Consider the following 23,126-nt stretch of genomic DNA (forward strand, 5'->3'; position numbering starts at 1 on the left):
AAAAATCCAAAAAAGGAAAGGGGCTACAAAACCAAGAGCAGAGGAGATAAGTGGAAGGACAACAACAGAGAGTAGCAGCTCGTCATCAGAACAGATTAAACCATGGGACGAGAAACAAAGGAAACTGAAGAAAACTGGAAAACAAGACACAAAATGGTAGTGGTAGGCCCCCACATCTCAATAATCACTCTCAATGTAAATGGATTGAACTCCCCAATCAAAAGACACAGAGTGGCAGGATGGATCAAAGAACAAGATCCAACAATATGCTGCCTCCAGGAAACACACCTCAGCCCCAAAGACAAACACAGACTCAGAGTGAAGGGATGGAGAACAATACTCCAAGCTAATAATGAACAAAAGAAAGCAGGTGTCACTATACTAATATCAGACAAGTTAGATTTCAAAGCAAAACAGATAAAGAAAGACAAAGAGGGACAGTATATAATGATAAAAGGGACTCTCCAGCAAGAAGACATAACACTTATAAATATATATGCACCCAACACAGGAGCACCAAAATTTGTAAAGCAACTCTTAATAGAACTAAAAGAAGACATCAACAACAATACAATAATAGTAGGGGACCTCAACACACCATTAACACCAATGGACAGAACATCCAGACAGAAAATCAACAAGGAAATTATAGAATTAAATGAAAAATTAGACCAGATGGACTTAACAGATATATATAGAACACTTCATCCAAAAACAGCAGGTTACACATTCTTCTCAAGTGCACATGGAACATTCTCAAGGATTGACCATATTTTGGGAAACAAAGCAAACATCGATAAATACAAGAGAGTTGAAATAATATAAGCATCTTTTCTGATCATAATGCTATTAAACTAGAAATCAACTAAAAGAAAAAAGCAGAGAAAGGTGCAAAAATGTGGAGACTAAACAACACGCTTCTGAACAAACAATGGATGATTGAAGAAATTAAAGAAGAAATCAAATTTTATCTGGAGACAAATGAAAATGAGAACACGACATACCAAATCATTTGGGATGCAGCAAAAGCAGTCCTAAGAGGGAAATTCATCGCAATTCAGGCTCACCTCACTAAACAAGAAAAAGCTCACATAAGCAACCTCAAACGACACCTAACAGAACTAGAAAAAGAAGAACAAACAAAGCCCAGAGTCAGTAGAAGGAGGGAAATAATAAAAATAAGAGCAGAAATAAATGATATTGAAACAAAAAAGACAATAGAAAGGATCAATGAAACAAAGAGTTGGTTCTTCGAAAGAATTAACAAAATTGACAAACCCTTAGCCAGACTCACCAAGAAAAGAAGAGAGAAATCTCAAATTAATAAAATTAGGAATGAGAGAGGAGAAATCTCAACAGATACCAATGAAATACAAGAGATCATAAGAGAATACTATGAAAAACTATATGCCAACAAATTGAACAACCTGGAAGAAATGGACAAATTCCTAGACTCCTACAATCTCCCCAAACTGAATCAGGAAGAAATGGAGAATCTGAATAGGCCAATCACAAGTAAGGAAATAGAAACGGTAATCAAAAACCTCCCCAAAAATAAGAGTCCGGGACCAGATGGCTTCTCTGGAGAATTCTACCAAACATTCAAAGAAGACTTAATACCTATTCTTCTCAAACTGTTCCAGAAAATTGAGAAAGATGGAGTACTCCCTAACACATTCTATGAAGCCAACATCACTCTGATCCCCAAACCTGACAAGGACAATACAAAGAAGGAGAACTACAGGCCGATATCACTGATGAACATAGATGCAAAAATCCTCAACAAAATTTTGGCAAACCAAATACAGCAATACATCAAAAAGATTATACACCATGATCAAGTGGGATTTATACCAGGGACACAGGGATGGTTCAACATGTGCAAGTCCATCAACGTGATACACTACATCAACAAAATGAAAAACAAAAACCACATGATCATCTCAATAGATGCAGAGAAAGCATTTGACAAGATCCAACACCCATTTATGATAAAAACCCTCCATAAAATGGGTATAGAAGGAAAGTACCTCAACATAATAAAGGCCATATATGACAGACCCACAGCCAACATCATACTCAATGGACAAAAACTGAAAGCCTTCCCTCTGAGGACAGGAACAAGACAAGGGTGCCCACTTTCACCACTCCTATTCAACATAGTACTGGAGGTGCTGGCCAGAGCAATTCGGCAGGAAAAAGAAATAAAAGGAATCCAAATAGGTAACGAAGAAGTAAAACTCTCGCTGTTTGCAGACGACATGATCTTATATATAGAAAACCCCAAAGAATCCATAGAAAAACTATTAGAAATAATCAACAACTACAGCAAAGTAGCAGGGTATAAAATTAACGTGCATAAATCAGTAGCATTTCTATACACTAACAATGAACTAACAGAAAAAGAACTCAAGAACTCAATCCCATTCACAATCGCAACGAAAAGAATAAAATACCTTGGGATAAACTTAACCAAGGAAGTGAAGGATCTATACAATGAAAACTACAAGACTTTCTTGAAAGAAATTGACGACGACATAAAGAGATGGAAAGACATTCCATGCACATGGATTGGAAGAATAAACATAGTTATAATGTCCATACTACCTAAAGCAATCTACAGATTCAATGCTATCCCAATCAGAATCCCAAGAACATTCTTCACAGAAATTGAACAAAGAATCCTAAAATTCATATGGGGCAACAAAAGACCGCGAATTGCTAAAGCAATCCTGAGCAAGAAAAACAAAGCCAGTGGAATCACAATCCCTGATTTCAAAACATACTACAAAGCTACAGTGATCAAAACAGCATGGTACTGGTACAAAAACAGGTCCACAGATCAATGGAACAGAATTGAAAGCCCAGAGATAAAACCACACATCTATGGACAGCTAATCTTCGACAAAGGAGCAGAGGGCCTACAATGGAGAAAAGAAAGTCTCTTCAACAAATGGTGCTGGGAAAACTGGACAGCCACATGCAAAAGATTGAAAATTGACCATTCTTTTTCACCACACACCAAAATAAACTCAAAATGGATCAAAGACCTAAAGATTAGGCCTGAGACAATAAGTCTTTTGGAAGAGAATATAGGCAGTACACTCTTTGACATCAGTTTCAAAAGAATCTTTTCGGACACTATAACTCCTCAGTTGAGGGAAACAATAGAAAGAATAAACAAATGGGACTTCATCAGACTAAAGAGCTTCTTCAAGGCAAGGGAAAACAGGATTGAAACAAAAAAACAGCTCACTAATTGGGAAAAAATATTTACAAGCCACTTATCCGACAAAGGGTTAATCTCCATAATATACAAAGAATTCACACGGCTTAACAACAAAAAAACAAACAACCCGATCAAAAAATGGGCAGAGGACATGAACAGACATTTCTCAAAAGAAGATATGAATATGGCCAATAGACACATGAAAAGATGTTCATCATCGCTAATCATCAGGGAAATGCAAATCAAAACTACACTAAGATATCACCTTACACCCATTAGATTGGCAAAAACATCCAAAACCAAGAGCGACAAATGTTGGAGAGGTTGTGGAGAAAAAGGAACCCTCATACACTGTTGGTGGGAATGCAAACTGGTACAGCCACTATGGAAAACAGTATGGAGATTCCTCAAAAAGTTAAAAATAGAAATACCCTATGATCCAGCCATCCCATTACTGGGTATCTATCCTAAGAACCTGAAATCAGAAATCTCAAGAGTCCGTTGCACCCCTATGTTCATCGCAGCATTATTTACAATAGCCAAGACGTGGAACCAACCTACATGCCCAGAAACTGATGATTGGATAAAGAAGATGTGGTATATATACACAATGGGATACTACTCAGCCATAAAAAAAGACAAAATTGGCCCATTCACAACAACGTGGATGGACCTCGAGGGTATTATGTTAAGCGAAATAAGCCAGTCAGAGAAAGACGAACTCTATATGACTCCACTCATAGGTGGAAGTTAGTATATTGATAAGGAGATCTGATCGGTGGTTACCTGGGAAAAGGGGGGGTGGGGGGAGGGCACAAAGGGGGAAGTGGTGCACCCACAACATGACTAACAAAAATGTACAACTGAAATCTCACAAAGTTGTAATCTATCATAACATTAATTAAAAAAAAAAAAAAGAAAGAAGAAAAAGAAAAAAACACAATGATGGTGGTATGTCAAAGGAACACAGGAGCCAACCAAAAAAGCTCCCAATGGCCAAAAGTGGAACAATTTGAGCAATAAATAAAGTCCTACTAAATAATAATCCAAAGTATAAGACAAATACCCATGATATAAATAAACAGTTGAATAAATAAGTAAATGGAGGGAGAAGATACAAATCTCCCACACTGAAGAATTTATATCCTCAAAAAGATGAAGCACTCCTTAAGCGTGAGCTGAGCAAAGTGACTTCCAAAGAATACCATAAGGAAGGAGCAAAAAAAAGTAAATCTACAGTGGAGACACCTGACAAGAACCCCCTCAGCTAGGTGATCAAGGTCAACGTGAAGAGTGGAAGTCATGTCGATAGCACGAACCCTTGATATGATGTGATGGAAACGGCACTCTACCTCTGTGGTCTTCCTCCCAAAAACACATAACCCCAGGCTCATCATGAGAAAAACATCAAAATCCCAATTGAGGGACGTTCTACAAAATATCTGACTAGTACTCCTTAAAAATACCTTATTGTGAACAAAGAAAGTTTGAGAAACCGTCACAGCCAAGAGGACCCTAAGGAGATGTGACTGCTAAATGTAACGTGTATCCTGGATGGGATCCTGGAACACAAAAAGGACATCAGGTAGAAAACTAAGGAAATCTTAATAAGGTATGGACTTTAGTTAGTGATAATGTATCAATATTGGTTCATTAATTGTAACAAAAGTACCATACTAATATGTTAATTATAAAAGAAACTGAGGGGGAGTATAAGAAAACTCTGTTCTATCCTCACAATTTTTCTGTAAATCTAAAAATATCATAAAATTAAAAACGTATTAAAGAACAGAGAGAGAAAGAGACAGAAGAGACACATGAACCAAATGCAATGTGTGGAGTATGTTTGAATTCTGTTTCAGACAAACTATTATGGCACTTAGGAAACAAGGAGACATCTGAACCCTGATTGAGATTACTTTTTTTAAATGTCTTTTTGTCTTAGAGATGTATATGAAGTATTTAAACAAAATGATTTATCTGAGTTTGGCTTTAAAATAATGGGGAGAATGAAGTGGGAGGTACAGATATAACCAGACTGACCATACACTGATAACTGCTGGAGCTGCGTAATTTTTTTCTCTACTTTTATTTCTCTTTCATGCTTTCTATAATAAAAGATTGAACAAAAGAAAAAAACAAAGAGTGAGAGACAGTGAGTACAAGTAACTCTCAAGGAGCTGCACTGTAAAGGGAAGCAGCAAAGTGGCGTAGCAGCTGGCAGGGGACACGACTTTGTCAAGTTTCTTGTTAAGATATTAGACACATTAATAAGTATATGTACATACCTTGTAGCTCACAGATTTAATTCCATCAGGAACTTCATCCTGAAAAAGAAAAAAAATGCTTTATATGACATTTATTCTATATTCTGGAAAAAAAAAATTGTTTTCCCTCCCTAAAGCCCCAGCATCTAGTTGTGTATTCTAGTTCTAAGTCCTCCTAGTTCTTCTATGTGCACCGCCACCACAGCATGGCTACTGACGGACGAGCGGTGTGCTTCCACACCCGGGAACCGAACCCGGGCTGCTGAGGCAGAGCGTACCGAACTTTAAGCATTAGGGCATCAGGGCTGGCTCTGAAAAAATATTTTAAATTTCTCTGATATATGAGAAGAATTCATAAAACAAATTATTGAAATTAACAGATTATTTTTAAACTGAGGATACTTAGGCAGTTTTTATATTCTTTCTTAAAAGTAAACAAAAAATTCAACAAATTATTCCACAGATTGCTGATCATACACTGTATTACAGCATGGAAATGTAAAAATAGTTACTTAGCTATTACTCCTTCTGAGGCTCAAATTGTCCCATGTTTGGCCACGAGGGGACCCACTAAGGGCTGCCTTGATGTTTGCACCTCTGCCCTTTTGCTATCACCCCAGAAATCTTCAGGAGCACTTTTCGTTCTCTGTTACAACAAGATACTCCAGGCTCATCTTGTATATTTCTTGTTCCACTCTTGGAATCAACCATTTTTATGGAGCCCTAATTCATTTCAGAGGAAAATGGTACTGGTTTTTAGCCATGTGTTGACCACTTACTAACTACAGGACCTATTTGCCTATCCTCAAAGTGATGCTGTGAGTAGAGACAATCATGTAATTGCAGGGCCCTCTTCCAATGCTAAGTATATTCCTGAAACAGATTACACCTGCCCAAAGGGAAGGACCCATACAGAGACCATCACTTTATGTACCCTCCCAGACTTTGAACTAGGTCAATGTATATTCATTTTCTATGGCCAGATATTTAGATGGTTTCTAATTTTTTCATATAATAAACCATGCCAAATTTATAGACTAATTTCAGCAGAACTGACATCATTACGATATTCAGTACTCCTTTATGGTCATCAGTGAACATCTGTCCAATTATTTTAGTACGAGAAACTCCTGGTAGAATTGCTAAGTCAAAGAATATGTACCTTTTTAATTTTTTTGATAGATTTGCTGAATTGATCTCCAAAAAGACTTACAACCAGAGTGCTCATTTCTTATTCCCAGACTAACACTGGATATTGTGATTCTTTTTCACATAGGCCAATTAATAATGGAGGTGAAAGAACATTGTTTTGAATCATTGCAAAGGAAAGAAATAATTGGTCTTTCAGCTGATAGAGTCCAGCCTCTGGGGCAGACCATCAGCCTCATTCAAATACTCCCTGGAGTCAGGCTGCAAATAAAGGATATGGATTTTAAAGCACCAAGTATGAGGAAGAGAATTTCAATTTATTTCTTCTATCTCCTGCTGGGTCCCAGGGTATTAACTGAACTGAGTCTAAAAATGAACTAAAAAAGGAAATCAAAGTGTTGACAAAAAGGAAACTGGCCTTGGCTCCTTGTTTAGCAAAAAGGGTATCAACAAAACAGCAGATCACCTGAAGCAATGAGCTAACTGCTTAACTTTGTACACATATTAGGTTAAGAAGGATGACTGTTCTGGTGATAACTGCGCTGTGTTCATGAATTAACGTCCTTTTTCTCAGATGCATTCTCAAGTGAGATGTCAACAGTGAGATGTCAAGATATCAGTAACGTACAATATAAACGCGAGCTATGAACGCTCATTATTTAGGCTGAAGCACATATTTCAAAGTATTTTAATCACTATTTGTTTCTGCCAGACTGCCCTATTTAGGAACAATCAGAATTGAGCCAGGATTGTCCCAAGAGGAATGTAAACGGTTCGCTCCTTCACCGTCACTTGGAGTGGAGTTTCTCCGTGTCTTCCTCCCCTGCTCTCCCTTCCCTTCTGCTTCCACTGTGTAGACCTTCAGTGTATCTCTATTATTGGGCTACCACACTTGTGCTGGAATGACCACTTAGTGTTTCTCTCCCCTACTAAACCATAGGCTCCTCCAGATAAACACTCATCTTATGTGCCCAGGTCCTGGCACAGAGCAGGCCCTCAAAAAATATTCATTATTGAACCAAATTACATTCGATTGCTAAGTGATATTTTTTTACCAGTCTCTTCTCCATCTCCTCATCTTCCACTTCCCCATCTCCACAATACTTCCAGTTATCTTCCTAAATCTTGGGTCTAATCATGCTGCCTCTGCTACATATGAAGAACATTTCTGGGGCCAGCTCCGTGGCCGAGTGGTTAAGTTCACGCGCTCCACTGTGGCGACCCAGGGTTCGGATCCTGGGTGCAGACATGGCACCGTTCATCAGGCCACGTTGAGGCAGTGTCCCACATCCCACAACTAGAAGGACATGCAACTAAGATATACAACTGTGTACGGGGGGGCGGGGGGGGCGGAGATAAAGCAGAAAGAAAAAAAAAAAGATTGGCAACAGTTGTTAGCCCAGGTGCCAATCTTTGCAGAAGAACATTTCTAAACATATGAAGAACATTTTTAAGTGGAAAAACATCTTCCAATTATCTTTTAAGCCTTCTCTCCATCATAAAACCAGTTCAAGAAAAAAACAAAGTACCGGCATGAAAGGCACCCTGCTCCACTTCTGCAGAAGCTGAAATAACCAGATTCTGTCTCAGTTTCTCGGTACAATTGCTAACTTTTACCTGATTCTTTTTTAGTATATCTATGAGTTCAAGTCAAACATCTATGTTTTAGCATTTCTTAAATGCTAAAATTGGTTGTTTTCTCTAGGATTTACAATAAAATAAATCTCATCCATCAGTCTGTCATCCTGGGAGTCAATAAGCTATTACTTTATGCTAAACAACCGTCAGGCTTTCTATCCCCTCCCATCTTCTTCTCAAGATGGCACCCCTTCATCCTATACTTCACTAACAATAATCAGAAATAATTGCTATTTCAAGATGAGATTCAAATTGGCAGTAATTGTAAAATTATTTACTTGTTCTGACTAATGTTAATAATAGCCCATGCAATTAAACAGTCCAATTAAACGCTTGTATTAAGTACCATATTTTTAGCATGCTTAATAAGTCACATAAATAAGTTATTGGTAAACTTGAATTTCTCCAACTGATTTTTTCCTTATTACTAAATATAAATGCAAGAACTTATGAAATAAAACGAAACATTTAAATTGGTAATATCACTTTAATGATATGCTCATGCTTTAATCATAGTAAGATGTTTCACAAGTTAATCCTTGAATTTTCAAAAAGCTGTGTTTATGAGGATTAATATAACTAAAAACATGATTCTCATTCATCTAACGAAAAAAAAACCATAAATAATATTTTACATTTGCCTAATTCCCCATGCTAGATAGGTCTATACAGCAATATTTACATGTATAAAAATAAACGACTCCAAACTACACTACCACTTCACACTCATTAGTATGGCTATTATCCAAAAAATAGAAAATAGCAAGTATTAGTGAAGATGTGGAGAAATTGGAACCCTTGTGCACTGCTGGTGGGAATGTAAAATGGTGCAGCCACTATGGAAGACAGCACTGTGTTCCTCAAAAAGTTAAACACAGAATTACTAAATGATGCAGCAATTCTACTTCTGGGTATACACTCAAAAGAACTGAAAGTAGGGACCCAGATATTTGCACACCCACATTTACAGAGGCATTATCCACAATCACCAAAAGGTGAAAACAACCCAAAAGTCAATCAACAGGTGAATGTATAAACAGAATGTGGTATTCACGTACAGTAGAATATTATTCAGCCTTAAAAAGGAATAAACTTCTAATACATGCTGCAATATGGATAAACCTTGAAAACATTATGCCATGTTAAATAAGCCAGATACCAAAGGACAAATACTGCAATGCTTCCCCTTATATTAGGTACCTAGAGTAGTCAGACTCAGAGTGTAGAACAGTGGTTACCAGGGCCTAGAGGGAGGGGGGATAAGGAGTTATTATTTAATGAGCTGGAGTTTCAGTCTGGGAAGACAAAAAGTTCTGGAGATGGATGGCAGTGATGGTAACACAACAGTGTGAATGTACTGAATGCCAGTGAACTGCACACTTAAAAATGGTTGAAGTGATAAACTTTACGTCATATATATTTTATCACAATAAAAAAAGACAAAATATATCCTTTTAAAAGGAAAAAAAGACTTTAGTGAAAAGTTTAAAATTCTCTGCTTTCAGAGTAAAACACTTCAAATTTTAAAGCTCTGAGTATTTCTAAGTAAAACCAGGTGTTTTATCCAACTCCTCCCCACCCAAGGAAATCCAAGGAAAATAATACACCCACAAAAAAGGCAAGAGATTTTGTTTAGACCTTGATCAATTTCACTTTATTACACTGTAAACATAACTTTGTTTGGATAAGATGTAAGAAGAAAAAAAAATATCAAGCAAAAAGAACTATTAATCTCACTAATAAGTCCAAGGATTATATTAACCACAAAATTTAAATTCTATTATTAGGAAGGCAGAATAATTCAAAATAGGTTTTATATTTGTAAGTTTAATATGTAAATCTTAAACATTATATTTAATCTAAGGATTGAAATATTGGTTGAATTATATTGGCCCCTCTTAAAAAGTTACAATTATTTGAAAAAAGATGTAACAGTTCTTAAATGTATACATGGTTCTTACCGATTGACAAGGCTTGACAGCGCAGTCTCTTCTTCCGCACTGGCTGATGTCATTCCAGAAAGGACACGGCCTTTTCAGGTTTACCTGTAAGATGATAACAGAAAAAGTTATAAAAATAAGAATCTCAAGATTATAATTATGACACTATATGCTGCTCAAGTTATCAACTGCAATTCTTCTATTTCTTACACTTACTAGTTGTCAAGTTCTAGTAATTGCATAAATGTGTAGCTGGTATAAGTAAATTGGTAGATTGGTTAGAAAGACACAGACTGCTGCTAAACAGATGCTGCCGAGATGGCAACTAGGAGCCAAAGCAGCTCACAGCATCAATGCTCAATTAATACTCTTTTTAAGCAAATAACAGACAACTGTGAAATCAGACTGTAACTACACACTCCAATGATCAAGTTTTCTAAATTCTTTCAGTAAATATCTCAAGATAAAATATCACAAGTGACTTGATAAAAAAATATAGGTCAGAATAAAGTCTTGCCTCTTCTGAAAAATATTTAATTATTTTGATTAATTGGAGTCAATCTGATGTTTTAGAAAATTATAAACTCACAATTTTGATAATAATAGTTTCTGTTCTAACTTCAATTCAACCAACTGGTTTCTAACTCTAGAGCACAAAACTCATTTATTAAAATTAAAAGTATCCAATGAGTGGTTTCAAAACCACATGGTTCACTCTTGCAAATGGAATTTTAAATAACAGCCACAATTTTGAAGCTTGGTAATCCCTAAGAAAATGTATTATCCATTAAACTTTAAGTATTCATATACAAAAAGTTAAAAATAAAAATACCTTGTAATATCTAAAGTAGTCGCTTTCAAGAAGATTTTGTAGTCTTGGGAAAAGCCTGTAGTTATTAAATCTATCAACGGTTTCAACATCACAGGTACAATCATCCAAGTAACCACTAACCTGTTACAAAGAAAATGAAATATTAAATCAGAATGTCTCAGAGGCAACAGGGTTCTTCTTGCTCACACGGGTACGACGAACCCTTATCCTCCCTCCTCTCCGTAATTTTCTAAGATAGGGTACGACAATAACCTAGAAGAATGCAGTGGATACCTTTTGTAGGGTGTACTGAGCTCATAATGACGCACACGCGGACACGCACACATGCATGCATGCAAAGAGATGGTCCCCTGCAGCCAGTGTGTAACCCTGCCCTCCAGGCCTGACCAGGGGTGGGCGTCTGACCCAAACCAGGTCTTGGTGCATTCTCCAGGAACCTGGAATTGACACCAAGAGGGAGAGATGTCTCTCCTTGTGGCTAGACCAGTAAACTCAGACCATACTCCACCCTGTGAATTGAGGAATACATTAGCCAGTTAGCAGACAGGAAAGATTTTAAAAGATACATAGAGAAGCAGAGAAAGGAGACAGACAATAGACGCTACCTGGGTTCCCTGGGGTTTTCCAGCCCCACTTCCACCCTTCTTTCCCAAAGCCCAGGTGCATCCACATCCTTGGCTTTCCTGAGGTTCTATATTCTTATAATTCAATTGTCTCTGTCTTCCTTTTATTTTAGTTTCCAACAGGATGCGTACGCCAGAGACAAGCTTGGTGAATGTATAAAAAAGAAGTGATACTAAATTTATAAGAGAAACAATAATTTATTATAAGGATCTAACAACCCTCATATATTGGGCCATGCCAATTTTTGCAAGTTTGAAATGGTGCTTAGAAATTACTTATCATTAGCAACACTAAGATAGCAAATCAACCAAAAAGTCAATCTTGATCTTCAAATGCTTAAAACTGATAATAATTATTATAATCAGACTATGTTATCAGATGTGAAACTAAAATTCTTAGATGTTTATTTGGGGTTAGGCAAACATCTAACAGAATTAATTAAACATTGCTTTAAGTAAGTAACAAATACATCATGATTTAAGAAAAGTAACCAGAAAAAATTTGTTAAATATACAGCATGCTGCAGAAAACAGATCCTTATCATACTTTCGTCTGGATATTTGCGTTATAAACTGCTTTGGATTATATTTTAGGGAGACACTGCCAACTAAAAAATAATTTAAAAATCTACTGGTAAGAAAGTAAATAAACAATACTGTAATGAAATACTGTGTTTAGGTCTTCCCTTTGGTATATGTAAAATCCTACACTTCCTTTTAATTTTAAAACATCACAAAACACTAATGGAAATTTTTCAGTTAAAAGATAAGAAAACTTTGGATGATGACAGCAATATTCAAGAGCTAAGATTTTGTACCAATTTCCCTGGTCTTATTTGTTTTGGACTAACTAATAATTCAGTTTCTAGAAATCTGATCTACAAATTTTGTCACTGTAATAACTATTTTCATTTTATATGCAAATTTATCCTTGTTTCTTGCTAAAAGTCCTCTGCGTACACAATAATATTAGAGGCCTAATTTCGAATACCAACAGAAGTGCTTCTAAAACAGACGATTTGATTTTTCAACCCTCTTTCTTTTGAGCCTCAAAAGCAGAACTTCTAAGGACATCAAATAGCTACTGTTTCTCCCTTTGGACGCAAATTATTACACAAAGAGTAACAGGCACAGACTGCAGAGGTCAAAGGGACACATGGAAAGTAGAGACCTTAAGTCACAAAATGAAACAAACATGGAAAAAACAAGAGGAATAGTTTGAAGCAATCCATTTTTCCCCCACAAGGAATTCATTTTTTAGGTAAAAATCTATCTTCAAGACTTGGCTCACTGGGGCCAGCCCAGTGGCCGAGTGGTTAAGTTCATATGCTCCACTTTGGTGGCCTGGGGTTTTACTGGTTTGGATCCTGGGCGCGGGCATGGCACTGCTCACCAGGCCATGCTGAAGCAGCGACCCACACAGCACAACCAGAAGGACCTACAACTATGAACTGGGGGCCTTGGGGAGAAGAAGAAGAAGAAAAAAGAAGATTGGCAACAGATGTTAGCTCAGGTGCCAATCTTTAAAAAAAAAAAAAAGACTTGGTTCAGGCCCTCTTTGGGGAAACTGCCCCTTGGATACCACTCACCACCTGCTGAGTTACCTGTCTCTCCCATGACCCTTCACATATTCCTACATAAGAATTACCTCACTGAATTGAATTTATCTATTTCACTCCCACCCACTAGAGTTTAAAATCCTTAAAAGCAAAATCATGTTTGTTCATCTCTGTATTTCTAGTACTTAGCACTGTACTTCTAGAAAGCACACAGTAAATGCTTAATAATTATCTGTGGAACGGGTGGGTGAATGAATGAATGAATGCTGTCCATTGTCACTCTCATTCACTGGAGACCAGCACTGCACTGTCTAATTATAACTAGGTACCACCCATCACCTATGGTGGTTCTCAGTGCCCCAGACCACATAAGCACAAGTGGCAGGAATGCATCACAGAGCAAGGAAGGCAAGCAGCAAAGGTGAACAGCCCTTTGCACGCTCCAGTCTACCAACCGATATACTAATTACAAGGGAAGCTATAACAAGCCCCAAACCAGAAAGGAATGAAAGATGCCTCCAAAGCTGTGGCGGCTTACAGCCCAGAGACCTCAGGGGAGAGAGGGCGGGACAGTGGCAGATTTAAAAACCTTGTGCCCCGGGGCTGGCCCCGTGGCCGAGTGGTTAAGTTCGTGCGCTCCGCTGCAGGCGGCCCAGTGTTTCGTTAGTTCGAATCCTGGGTGCGGACATGGCACTGCTCATCAGACCACGCTGAGGCAGCGTCCCACATGCCACAACTAGAAGAACCCACAACGAAGAATACACAACTATGTACTGGGGGGCTTTGGGGAGAAAAAGGAAAAAAATAAAATCTTTAAAAAAAAAAAAAAAAAAACCTTGTGCCCCTTACCTTAGAAACTGAGTAGGAGGTATTCCCAACTACAACAACGGGTAGCAGGGCAGCTAAGAAGGAAGAGCAGGGTGGCAGGAGTTTCAATAGATGGAAAGAGATCAGCAAAGGAGCGATAGGAAGATACCTGGAAATCCAAGCCATCTGACCTTCAGATACACCTGCCAACAGGCAGCAGAACCTAATCCCGAGCAGGAAGTCTGCCAGGTTTGATGCCAGGCCCAGTTCTAGAAAGGAGAGAACCAGGGATATCACCAGAATAGAGTCTCAGGAAATAGACCCAGGGCAGAATCTTGGAAACAAAGTAACGTCCTATTACCTAAAGTAAGACCAAAAGATGTGCGGATCAGTAACAAGGAGGACTTGATGCTGTGCTTCAGAATGTGCTAAGGCTGCTTAAAGACCTACTGTGCCATCTCCCAAAGGGAAACTGAACACAGGGTCTCCCACAGGAATCTGAATTTTTTTAAATGCACCACCCCCGCCACCCCCCACACCACAGTCACTGATACAAGGTAAAATGTGAAGCTGGCTGCTCCAGGCTTCAGGTGACACTCAGCCTTGGGTAGGGGGCAAAAATACGTGGCAATTAAAAGGCCTTAGTTGAGGGATAGTAGATAGAAGGCCCAAGGTAGGCCTGACTCATAACATCACCACTTTAAACTCCTAGTGGAAAGCCTCTGAAGCCTTCTATTGCAACTCCCAAGCAACACAGAGATCCCCACCCATATACCTTCAGGAGGAGGCAGCGAGTAACAGTGGTGAGTAATGCAGGCCTTGGAGTCAGACCTTCCAGAGTTGACTTCCATCTCTGCTGCTTACTAATTGTAGACCTCACCCACATTTTTTAACCTCTCTAGGACTCAGTTTCCCATCCGAATACAAAATAGAAATAATAATAGTTCTCATCTCAAAGAGTTGATATCAAGACAAAACGGCATCCAGTAAATGCCCAGTAAATATCTCACTATGATTACCCTACCGCTGCTTAAATGCTTCCAGTGAAAGGGATCTCACTATACCCCAAAGCAATCCACAACCATTTTTTTTTTAATGAATAAGAAAAAAACGGCCAAGTGTGCACTTAAAATTTTTCTAAAAATTTTACATTGGTAGCCCCAAGGGAACATAGAACTAAGTAACCAAAAGTGACCAGAGGTGGGAGGCTCAATTACTCTCTCCATTGACTCTGACTGGTCGGGACCAAATACCCAAATACAAAAGGCAAAAGCAGAGGAAACAATGCTGGCCTGCTTGTTCACCATTCTCCGGTTAGAGGGACCCTTTAGCTTGCAGTGAAAGACAAAACAAAAAACTCTCTAAGTGGTTTCCTTGTGTCCCAACAACTTCTAGTCCTAAGAGAGATTGTCATTTTATTCCAAAGGACCGTAAGAACATATTCCTCAGACTTGTATAAAATATGATTTAAAAGTGCTCAAAGTGTGCTTTATTTGCCAGAGAACTTTAGCGGTATTTAATTTTATTGTGTTCTGTGACCATAAAAAAGAACATGAAAAGTATTTATTCACTGACAGAGTAGACTGGAACAACTCTGTTCATGGAAGCATAGAAACACCAAAGATTCTAGACCGGTGGCAGGCATCATTGTAAAGAGATGGAATGCTAAGAGCTATTTCTGCTTTAAAGTCTCGGTCTTGCTAGAACTTTACGTTGTTGTTAAATGACCCAAACTATGACAACCAGTGTGAAACATGCTTCATTCCACACGCTTTGCTCAGAAAAGTCTGGAATGTAGCAAGCACTCCGAGTTGACGGACATCTCACCAGTACAACCTGTTTCAAAGATCCCTCTGACTTAAGGTTTAATTCTGGGCTTATTTCCATCCACCACCTGACATATTATCAAGTGTCTCTTCCGTGGCCCAGGCACTCTGACTAACAAACAAAAACTATTTTTCAAGTTGACCTACAGAGGACACGAACAGGTAAATCTGCTAAAACATGTATGCAGAGCACATCTACAAGGCACTCCAAGCACACAGTGATCCATGCTTGGGGCAGCCTTTGCGGGTCATGCGCACCGACGCCCCTCCACTGGCCTGACAGAGCTTCACTGCCCTCAAGCAAGTGGAGCTGAGTGGCATCAGCACAAATCACAGCAAGGTTAATAAAATACTTTGAGTATATAAAAGTTTACAAATTCGTTTTTAACTAATTTAAATGAAAAAAGATGTCCATACTGCCTCCATATCTGAGCTTCAATATCTCTTCTGAGGCTATTTCTTTAAAATGTATCCAGGGAGTCCATGTATTGGGACTAAAGTTCTGTTGCATTCATTCTCTCTAATGATACAATAGGGCAATAACTGTCAAAAAGAAATAAGAAACTCAGAAAAGTCATCATTTAGTTCAAGCCCATATCTACTACAACAACTACTATTTGGGTTTAAATAAAGGAATTGTTTACACAAACTATACATGTGTTAAGCTTCATAGGCTTGTATACCAAAAGGAAAAAAAGCTAATTTTCTGTATAAAAAAATTTTAATAGGATAAAATGGAGGGGGGAGGTCATACATAAGGAAGATTTACAAGTCCCAGGCAATTGATAACTTATTTTGAGCAGCTAACACTGAAGCACTGTTATCAAGAGAATTTACAACATTCAGTAAAAATGGTTCTAGTAGGATTTGATGTCAACTAACATATGTATAACCGACTAAGTTTAAAGACTCATTTGGAGTTGCGACCCGATCTGAAAGACAGAGTCCAGAAAAATGTGCAAATGGCTTGCTAACAGAATGATTAACAGAATATACTCCTGGTAGCATAGTGTTCACATCTTGTATTGTAATTTCCATAATACATAAGCACAATTACGTGCCAGGGTCAGTATTCTGGAGGGTCAAGAATTGGGACTAATTTTTTATTTTTTAATTCATTTTTTGACCTCTCAAAACTGTTCACAGTAGGCCTCAATAAATGCTTGTTGGATTTAATCTGATTATTTGTAGAGCTTTGAACACTTTACTTCAGTGACTTTCTAAGGTGGAATAACTAACCCATGCTGCTCTGGCTGAAATCAGAGCTGATATTCTGTTAACTAAACCCCTACTACAAGCCAGGCACCCATGCAACAGGGTGACCAGGGAGATAGCGTGGTAACTCAGGGCAGAGCAGGACGAGAGATGGGCAACAGGAAGTGAGAAAAGGGACACACTATGAACAAAACAGAATCAACAGGGTTCCGCAGCTTAATGGATACTGCAAACAGAACCACAGAAGACTTTAACTTGCATTTCCAAACTTCAGATGAAAATTTAGTTTCTAGCAATATTTACTAACTTGTTTTTTTAAATGCTTAGGATCCTCGCCTCTCCCCAAGCCCCAAAGAACATGATTTACTAAACTGTAAGCTCTTCAGGGCAGGGATCACGCCATATGTATTCCAAACATTCAGATCAATGTACAGAGTTTATAAATGTTTGTTGAATGAATAATTTGCACCACTCATCTCCCCTTATCTGTTCTTTCTCCATTTTTTTCTTTTACCTCTCTCTCCTTCTATTTTTGTGTGCAATCTATATGCTTGTCTCCATTTTTCTCTTCATGTCTATTCATCGCTGTCCCCTCTCCCCTCTTCACTTACTCCCACCCCTTCCATTACTGACCATAATATAACTAAAATATACTTTTTTTCCATTTATTGAATTAGAATTGATGGTCTCTGTTCTTAAGTAGATCATTTTAAATTTCTGTTAAAATTGTTTTTTTATTATGTGACCCTCAATTTATTTTTAAAAGTTGACTCTGAAAAGAAAAACAGATACCACTCTTGTTCTAAAAGGAAAACAAGGAGGACTAAGAAACTTTTGTGTTGGGGGAGAATTTAAATCTTGAAAATATTATGAAAGGGGAAAAAAGCTTAAACACTAATCAAAAGAAAAAGAAAATAAACGTAAAAAACTAAAAGCTCTCCAATTTTAATCAGATATCTAAAAAGGTCATTTGGGGAAAAAAGTCAAAGTTGAAAAGCTCAATAGGTACTTTTATATCATTATCCAAATCTCTAGAATGTAGTTAAAAATGTTACATTGGACATCTTCTCTCAACACCTTATTTTAAAGGTATTTATTTCTACTTTACTTATTTTTTAAATGTTTGAACTTTGTGTTACCGTATATTTGTAATCAGAAGAAAAATGACCCTTGTTCCTTTTAAGTCCTTTATTGCATGCTGTTTGCAACCACTGAAGGAAAAGGAGCTTTTCAAACTCTTAGTTGTAAAGCAGCAATTTCCTTTCAACTCCCTTACACGTTCCCAGATAACACCTCAGCTCCCAAAACTCTCAGCAAAATAAGGAAATCCAAGAATATAAAACAGTGAAAGCGATCAATCTTCTCATAATAAAGTGTTCCTTTCCTCTGTGAAAGAATATCATTCCCCCTACACACACAAAATGTTATTTCTGATAATATACAGTAAAATCCACTTAAAAGGAACAATTCGGATGCCCACCCTTCAAACGTAATTTTTATCAACAGAAGCCAACCAAAAGGTGAGTAATAATATTAAAATACGAGATACTGTAGATCCAGAAACCTGTAAGTTTCTTCGAATTTTTTGCTCAAGGAACCCACATCTCTTACTAGCAGAAGGAAATGATCATAGCAAACTTGGACTCGTGCCCTGAGGACTAAGGACCATCCTCCCAATTCAGACCAGTTGTATGGGTGTCAGGGTCAGAGAATCTCACCACATTCAAGAAAAAGAGAGGACACACAGAGCGAGGAGACACAGGGCAGCGGCGGCCCCAAAGACAGCAGGCAGTTAGGCTTAGACACAAGAAGGTCACACGAAGCCACTACGTTGCCTGACAAGAGCTCTGAGAGCAGCCCGCCGACCAAAGGGTGTCCCGGCCAGAGAGGCTGGCAAAGGCACCCAGCAAAGCACAGCACACACAGTTCCAGGTCCAGCGAGAAGTTATAAAAACCCAGGTTCTGCGAAAATAACAAATACTGAGTGTGCGTGCACACTGTGCACACCCTCCCCGGGCAGGAGAGACCCAGAAAGGTGCACAGATGAACCGGGCACCAACCTGCAGCGCGCGCCCACGCCTCCCGCCTGAGCTGGAGAGCCGGGGGGCGCGCCCAGGTCCCGGCGGCGCTGGGAGACCGGCCCCCGCCCGCCGGGGAGCGGCTGCTCAGGCGCCCCTTCCGGGCGGGTGCAGACGCGAAAGGGCCCCTGCCGCCCGGCCCGGCCCGGCCCGGCCCGCACGCCGCGCACGGCCTCACCTGGCAGAAGCACCTCTGCGCCGCCGTCTCCGCGGGCTGCCGCCCGCCCTGGCCCGAGCCGAGCAGCCACACGGCGCCCAAGACGCCGACCAGGAGGCCCCAGCGGCGGCCCATAGCCGCTCCGGCCGCTCGTCGCCCCGCGCCTCCGAGACCCAGACACCGGCGCCGGCCGCGCGCCCGCAGATGAAGCCCGCGCGGCCCGGCCCCGGCACCCCGCCCCGCGCCGCGCCGCCCCCTCGCCCGCCCTCGGCTGGGCCTGCGGACGTGCCAAGGCGCCCGCGCCGGCCGCCGGGGCCTCGCGCCGGCCTCCTTCCCGGGCGGGCGCTGACGCACCGAGCCGCTTCCCGCCTCGGCCCCGCCTGCCGCCGCGCCCAGCCGCCGCCCCCGCGCGGGAGCCGGGGCCTGCCGGCTCCCGGGCGAGAGCGGAAGCCGGGGGCTCGGGCCTCCCGCAGGCCCCGCCCCCCGCCGCTCCAGCCAATCCCCCGGCGCCTCAGGGCGAGGGAGGCGACCCGCGCGGCTACGCGGCCGCGGTGCCCCGGCGGTCCTACAGCTGAAGGCACCTTAGGGAGCGTCTAGACCAGGGCTGCTATGTGGGTTAGATAATCTAGTAGTCATCAAAAGAGCCAAAGAAACAGGTGCAGTTCACTTTCACCGAGTATGTGCAAAATACTTCAAAATAGACTCTACTAAACTGTTCATTAAATATTTTACGTTCTAAATTTTGAAATCTGGTGAGTATTTTATACGAACTAGCCACACTTCATAGTCAAATGTGGCGAATGGCTGCTGTAGGGGCGGCGCAGGTGGAGACACCGTCTCGTTTTCTAGGAGGAAACAGGCTGGAGAGGTGAGATGTCGTGAGCAAAGAATGGGAGCTGGGTAGTGACAGAGCCTGGTCCTCCGTTTCCCAGTCATGGGACTAGTCTATCATCTTTTTTTATTTTTTGAGAGAAATTACAAGGTGAAACTAGAAAGCTTTACAACGTTTTACACATTGAAGTTCAACTATTTCAAATTATCTTTTTTGGGGGAGGGAGCAGGGAGGGTAAATCTTCCTTTTAAAAAGCCATCATTTAATGAAGTAGCTCAGGACATGGTAGGCCCAAAATAAGTTTTACTCCTATTTTCTAGCTGAGAAAACTAGTCGTAGAAAGTTTATATACGTTATTCAAAATCACATGGTATGGTAGAGGTGAGACTCAAAACTCAGATATTTATTACTTCAAAGCCCATAGCCTGTGATCTGTCCATCACTGCCAAGCAGACTGACGTGGAGTAAAAAAGTCATGAACTATCTGAGATCCTGGTGGGCCCAAGAAGCTCGATTCTAATATCTACAATATGCCACACGTACATATTAATCAATTTCCCTCTTTACCTGTATACAGATTTCATTATATATAATTTCATTATACCTGTATACAGATCCTACTTAACCCTCTAGGGCCAGACCCGCCTCACTGGCTGCCTCTTCTATGTGGTCTTCCTGGTTTCCTCTTCACCCAGTTCCAGTTTCTAAATAAATTTCAATTAATTAAACCTACTCTGTGTCAAACTGAGCTTGACCTTAAGGATATAAAAACGTATAAGGCCCAGTTCCTGCACGTGGCTGGACACCCCATGGAACGTGGTATGTCATTTTTTATGACATTTTTTCATGTTTCTGCCACTGAATTGTAATCTCTTTAAATTCTTCAGCAGGGACAGCGCCTCAAATGTGCCTGTGACTCCCAGAGGTCTCAACTAGGAGCTTTTCCACACGGGTCCAAAAGATGAACGAGCATTTTTCATATGGCCACGGTGTGAATATCTGAAGATTAGGCCACCAAAAATGAAACAGTATGAAAAAGGGGAAACTAAATGAAGAAAGCCTAAAATTGCAGAAGGGAGCAATCTGAACATGACTCAGCTCTAGATTTCAGCCCTGATGCAACAGCCTGTCACTTGGGAGAGCTTAAAAAGTGTCAGTGATCCCAAGATGAAAGCTCTATTCCTTAAGACACCAATTCTTGCCCAGAACAAATTTCTAGCAAACTCATAATCAAAAACAATCACCATATAAGACAATTTTTGTCTTCTTTTTTCAGCTTTATTGAGTTATAATTGACAAGTAAAATGGTAGGATATTTAAAGCATACATTGTGGTGATTTGATATACACATTGTGAAAGGATTCCCCCCACTGAGTTAACACGTCTATCCTCTCACATATTTACCCATTTTCCCCCTTTGGTGAGAACATTTAAGGTCTGCTCTCTTAGCAAATTTCAGTTATACAATACAGTGTTATCAACTATAATCACCATGTTTTATGTTAGATCCTCAGAACTTATTCATCTTATATTTGAAAGTTTGTACACTTTTATCAACCTCTCCCTATTTCTCCCACCCCCCAGCCCCTGGCAACCACTTTTCTACTCTCTGTTTCCATGAATTCGACTTTTTAAAAACTTTATTCCATATATAAGTGATACCATGCAGGATTTGTCTTCCTCTGTCTGGCTTATTTCACTTAGCATAATGCCTTCAAGGCCCATCCATGTTGTAGCGAACAGCAGGATTTCATTCTTTCTCACGTCTGAAAAATACCACATCTTTGTCCACTTATCCATTGACCGACACTTAGGTTGTTTCCCTACGTAGGCAATTTTGAATAAAGCTACAATGATCGTGGGAGTACAGATATCTCTTCGAGACAATGGTTTTGTTTTCTTTGGATATATACCCAGAAATGGAAGTGCTGGATCTTACTTTATTATCTTGATAATTATAGTTTTTCCTTTCAGATTTGTAAGGGATTTTAGAATGCGTAAAACACAGTTTTTTACATGTGATGTAAATATCACTGATATTTTCCTGAGAGTCTTTTAAGCAGTCCTTTGTGTGAGTTTACTTCTTCGACTCAGCCTGCTCTGGCCATTGCCTCACCTGTCTGAGGGCCTATGCAATAACTGATGAGTCATTCAATGACTATTTAAAGAGCATCCGCAGGGGACATAGTTCAACCTTTGGTTTCTGAAAGTCCAGCCTCCCATCTATTATAACTTTGCTAAACAACATTAAATTTTTTATAGATGAACAAAGTCACAACCTTGTTATTCTAATACTAGTGATTATAACAATATCATGACTTAGATTTAATGTACACAGCACTTCCTGATGGAATTCTGATTACTATGCAAGTAACAGCTAACAGCTATTTTTTTTATTTTTTGATGACCAAAGCAGGAAATGGCTTGAAGCTAATTTCTCAAAATTATGGGGACATGGGGATTTCTGTGGGAAGCTTCTCAGTACCTAAACGTTTTCTGGCATTAAATAAACTGGAAGGAAATAATTTAAAGGAAAAATTTGGGTTAAGGTAAAGGAATGTTATGACACACAAGAGGAAGAAAGGCTAAGTAACAATCTAATGATTTGATACTGATATTTGATTTGATCTGTTTATCTAATTAATATTTATTGAATACAAATGTGCATATGGTACATTGTTAGACTTTTCTATCTTCACCCTCTTGGCCTCATGTTTCTGAAAGAGCAAGGTATATGTAGTGATTGACTTCACTTCTTAACTTCCCATTCACGCCTTAACCTGCTGTGCGGTCTGGTTTCCAACTCCACTGTCCTACTCCTCTTTACCTGACCTTCTTACTGCCAAATCTGGTTACCATTTTTCATATCTCCCCTGCATTTTGACAATGCTGATTCCTCCCTCCTTCGGTTCAATTTCCTATGCACCAAACACTCCAGATTCTCCTTATACTTTTCTGATACCATTTAACTGTC

At 39.6% G+C, this 23,126-nt stretch overlaps 2 protein-coding genes across 5 annotated transcripts in view; one reads left to right on the top strand and one right to left on the bottom strand.

Moving 5' to 3' along the window:
- Positions 1 to 19,669, bottom strand: part of ERO1A (endoplasmic reticulum oxidoreductase 1 alpha) — a 52,090-nt gene extending 32,421 nt beyond the window's left edge. For all 3 annotated transcript variants that reach the window (XM_070249457.1, XM_023627735.2, XM_070249456.1), the window contains exons 1-4: positions 19,342 to 19,669; positions 11,056 to 11,175; positions 10,245 to 10,328; positions 5,518 to 5,556 (exon numbers count right to left, since the gene is read on the bottom strand). In XM_070249457.1, the coding sequence (XP_070105558.1) occupies positions 5,518 to 5,556; positions 10,245 to 10,328; positions 11,056 to 11,175; positions 19,342 to 19,455 (357 nt within the window). In that variant the 5' untranslated portion in view covers positions 19,456 to 19,669. The remainder of the gene's footprint in view (positions 1 to 5,517; positions 5,557 to 10,244; positions 10,329 to 11,055; positions 11,176 to 19,341) is intronic.
- PSMC6 (proteasome 26S subunit, ATPase 6) overlaps positions 1 to 23,126 on the top strand; it is a 77,641-nt gene that overhangs the window by 21,971 nt on the left and 32,544 nt on the right. The window contains exon 2 of one of the 2 annotated variants that reach the window (XM_070249458.1): positions 21,040 to 21,180. The exons of the other annotated variant lie outside the window; for it this stretch is intronic. The gene's annotated coding sequence lies outside the window, so the exon portion shown is untranslated. The remainder of the gene's footprint in view (positions 1 to 21,039; positions 21,181 to 23,126) is intronic. 2 annotated transcript variants of the gene reach the window in all.

Source organism: Equus caballus, chromosome 24 (genome assembly GCF_041296265.1).
Source record: "Equus caballus isolate H_3958 breed thoroughbred chromosome 24, TB-T2T, whole genome shotgun sequence".
NCBI classification, from domain to species: Eukaryota; Metazoa; Chordata; class Mammalia; order Perissodactyla; family Equidae; genus Equus; species Equus caballus.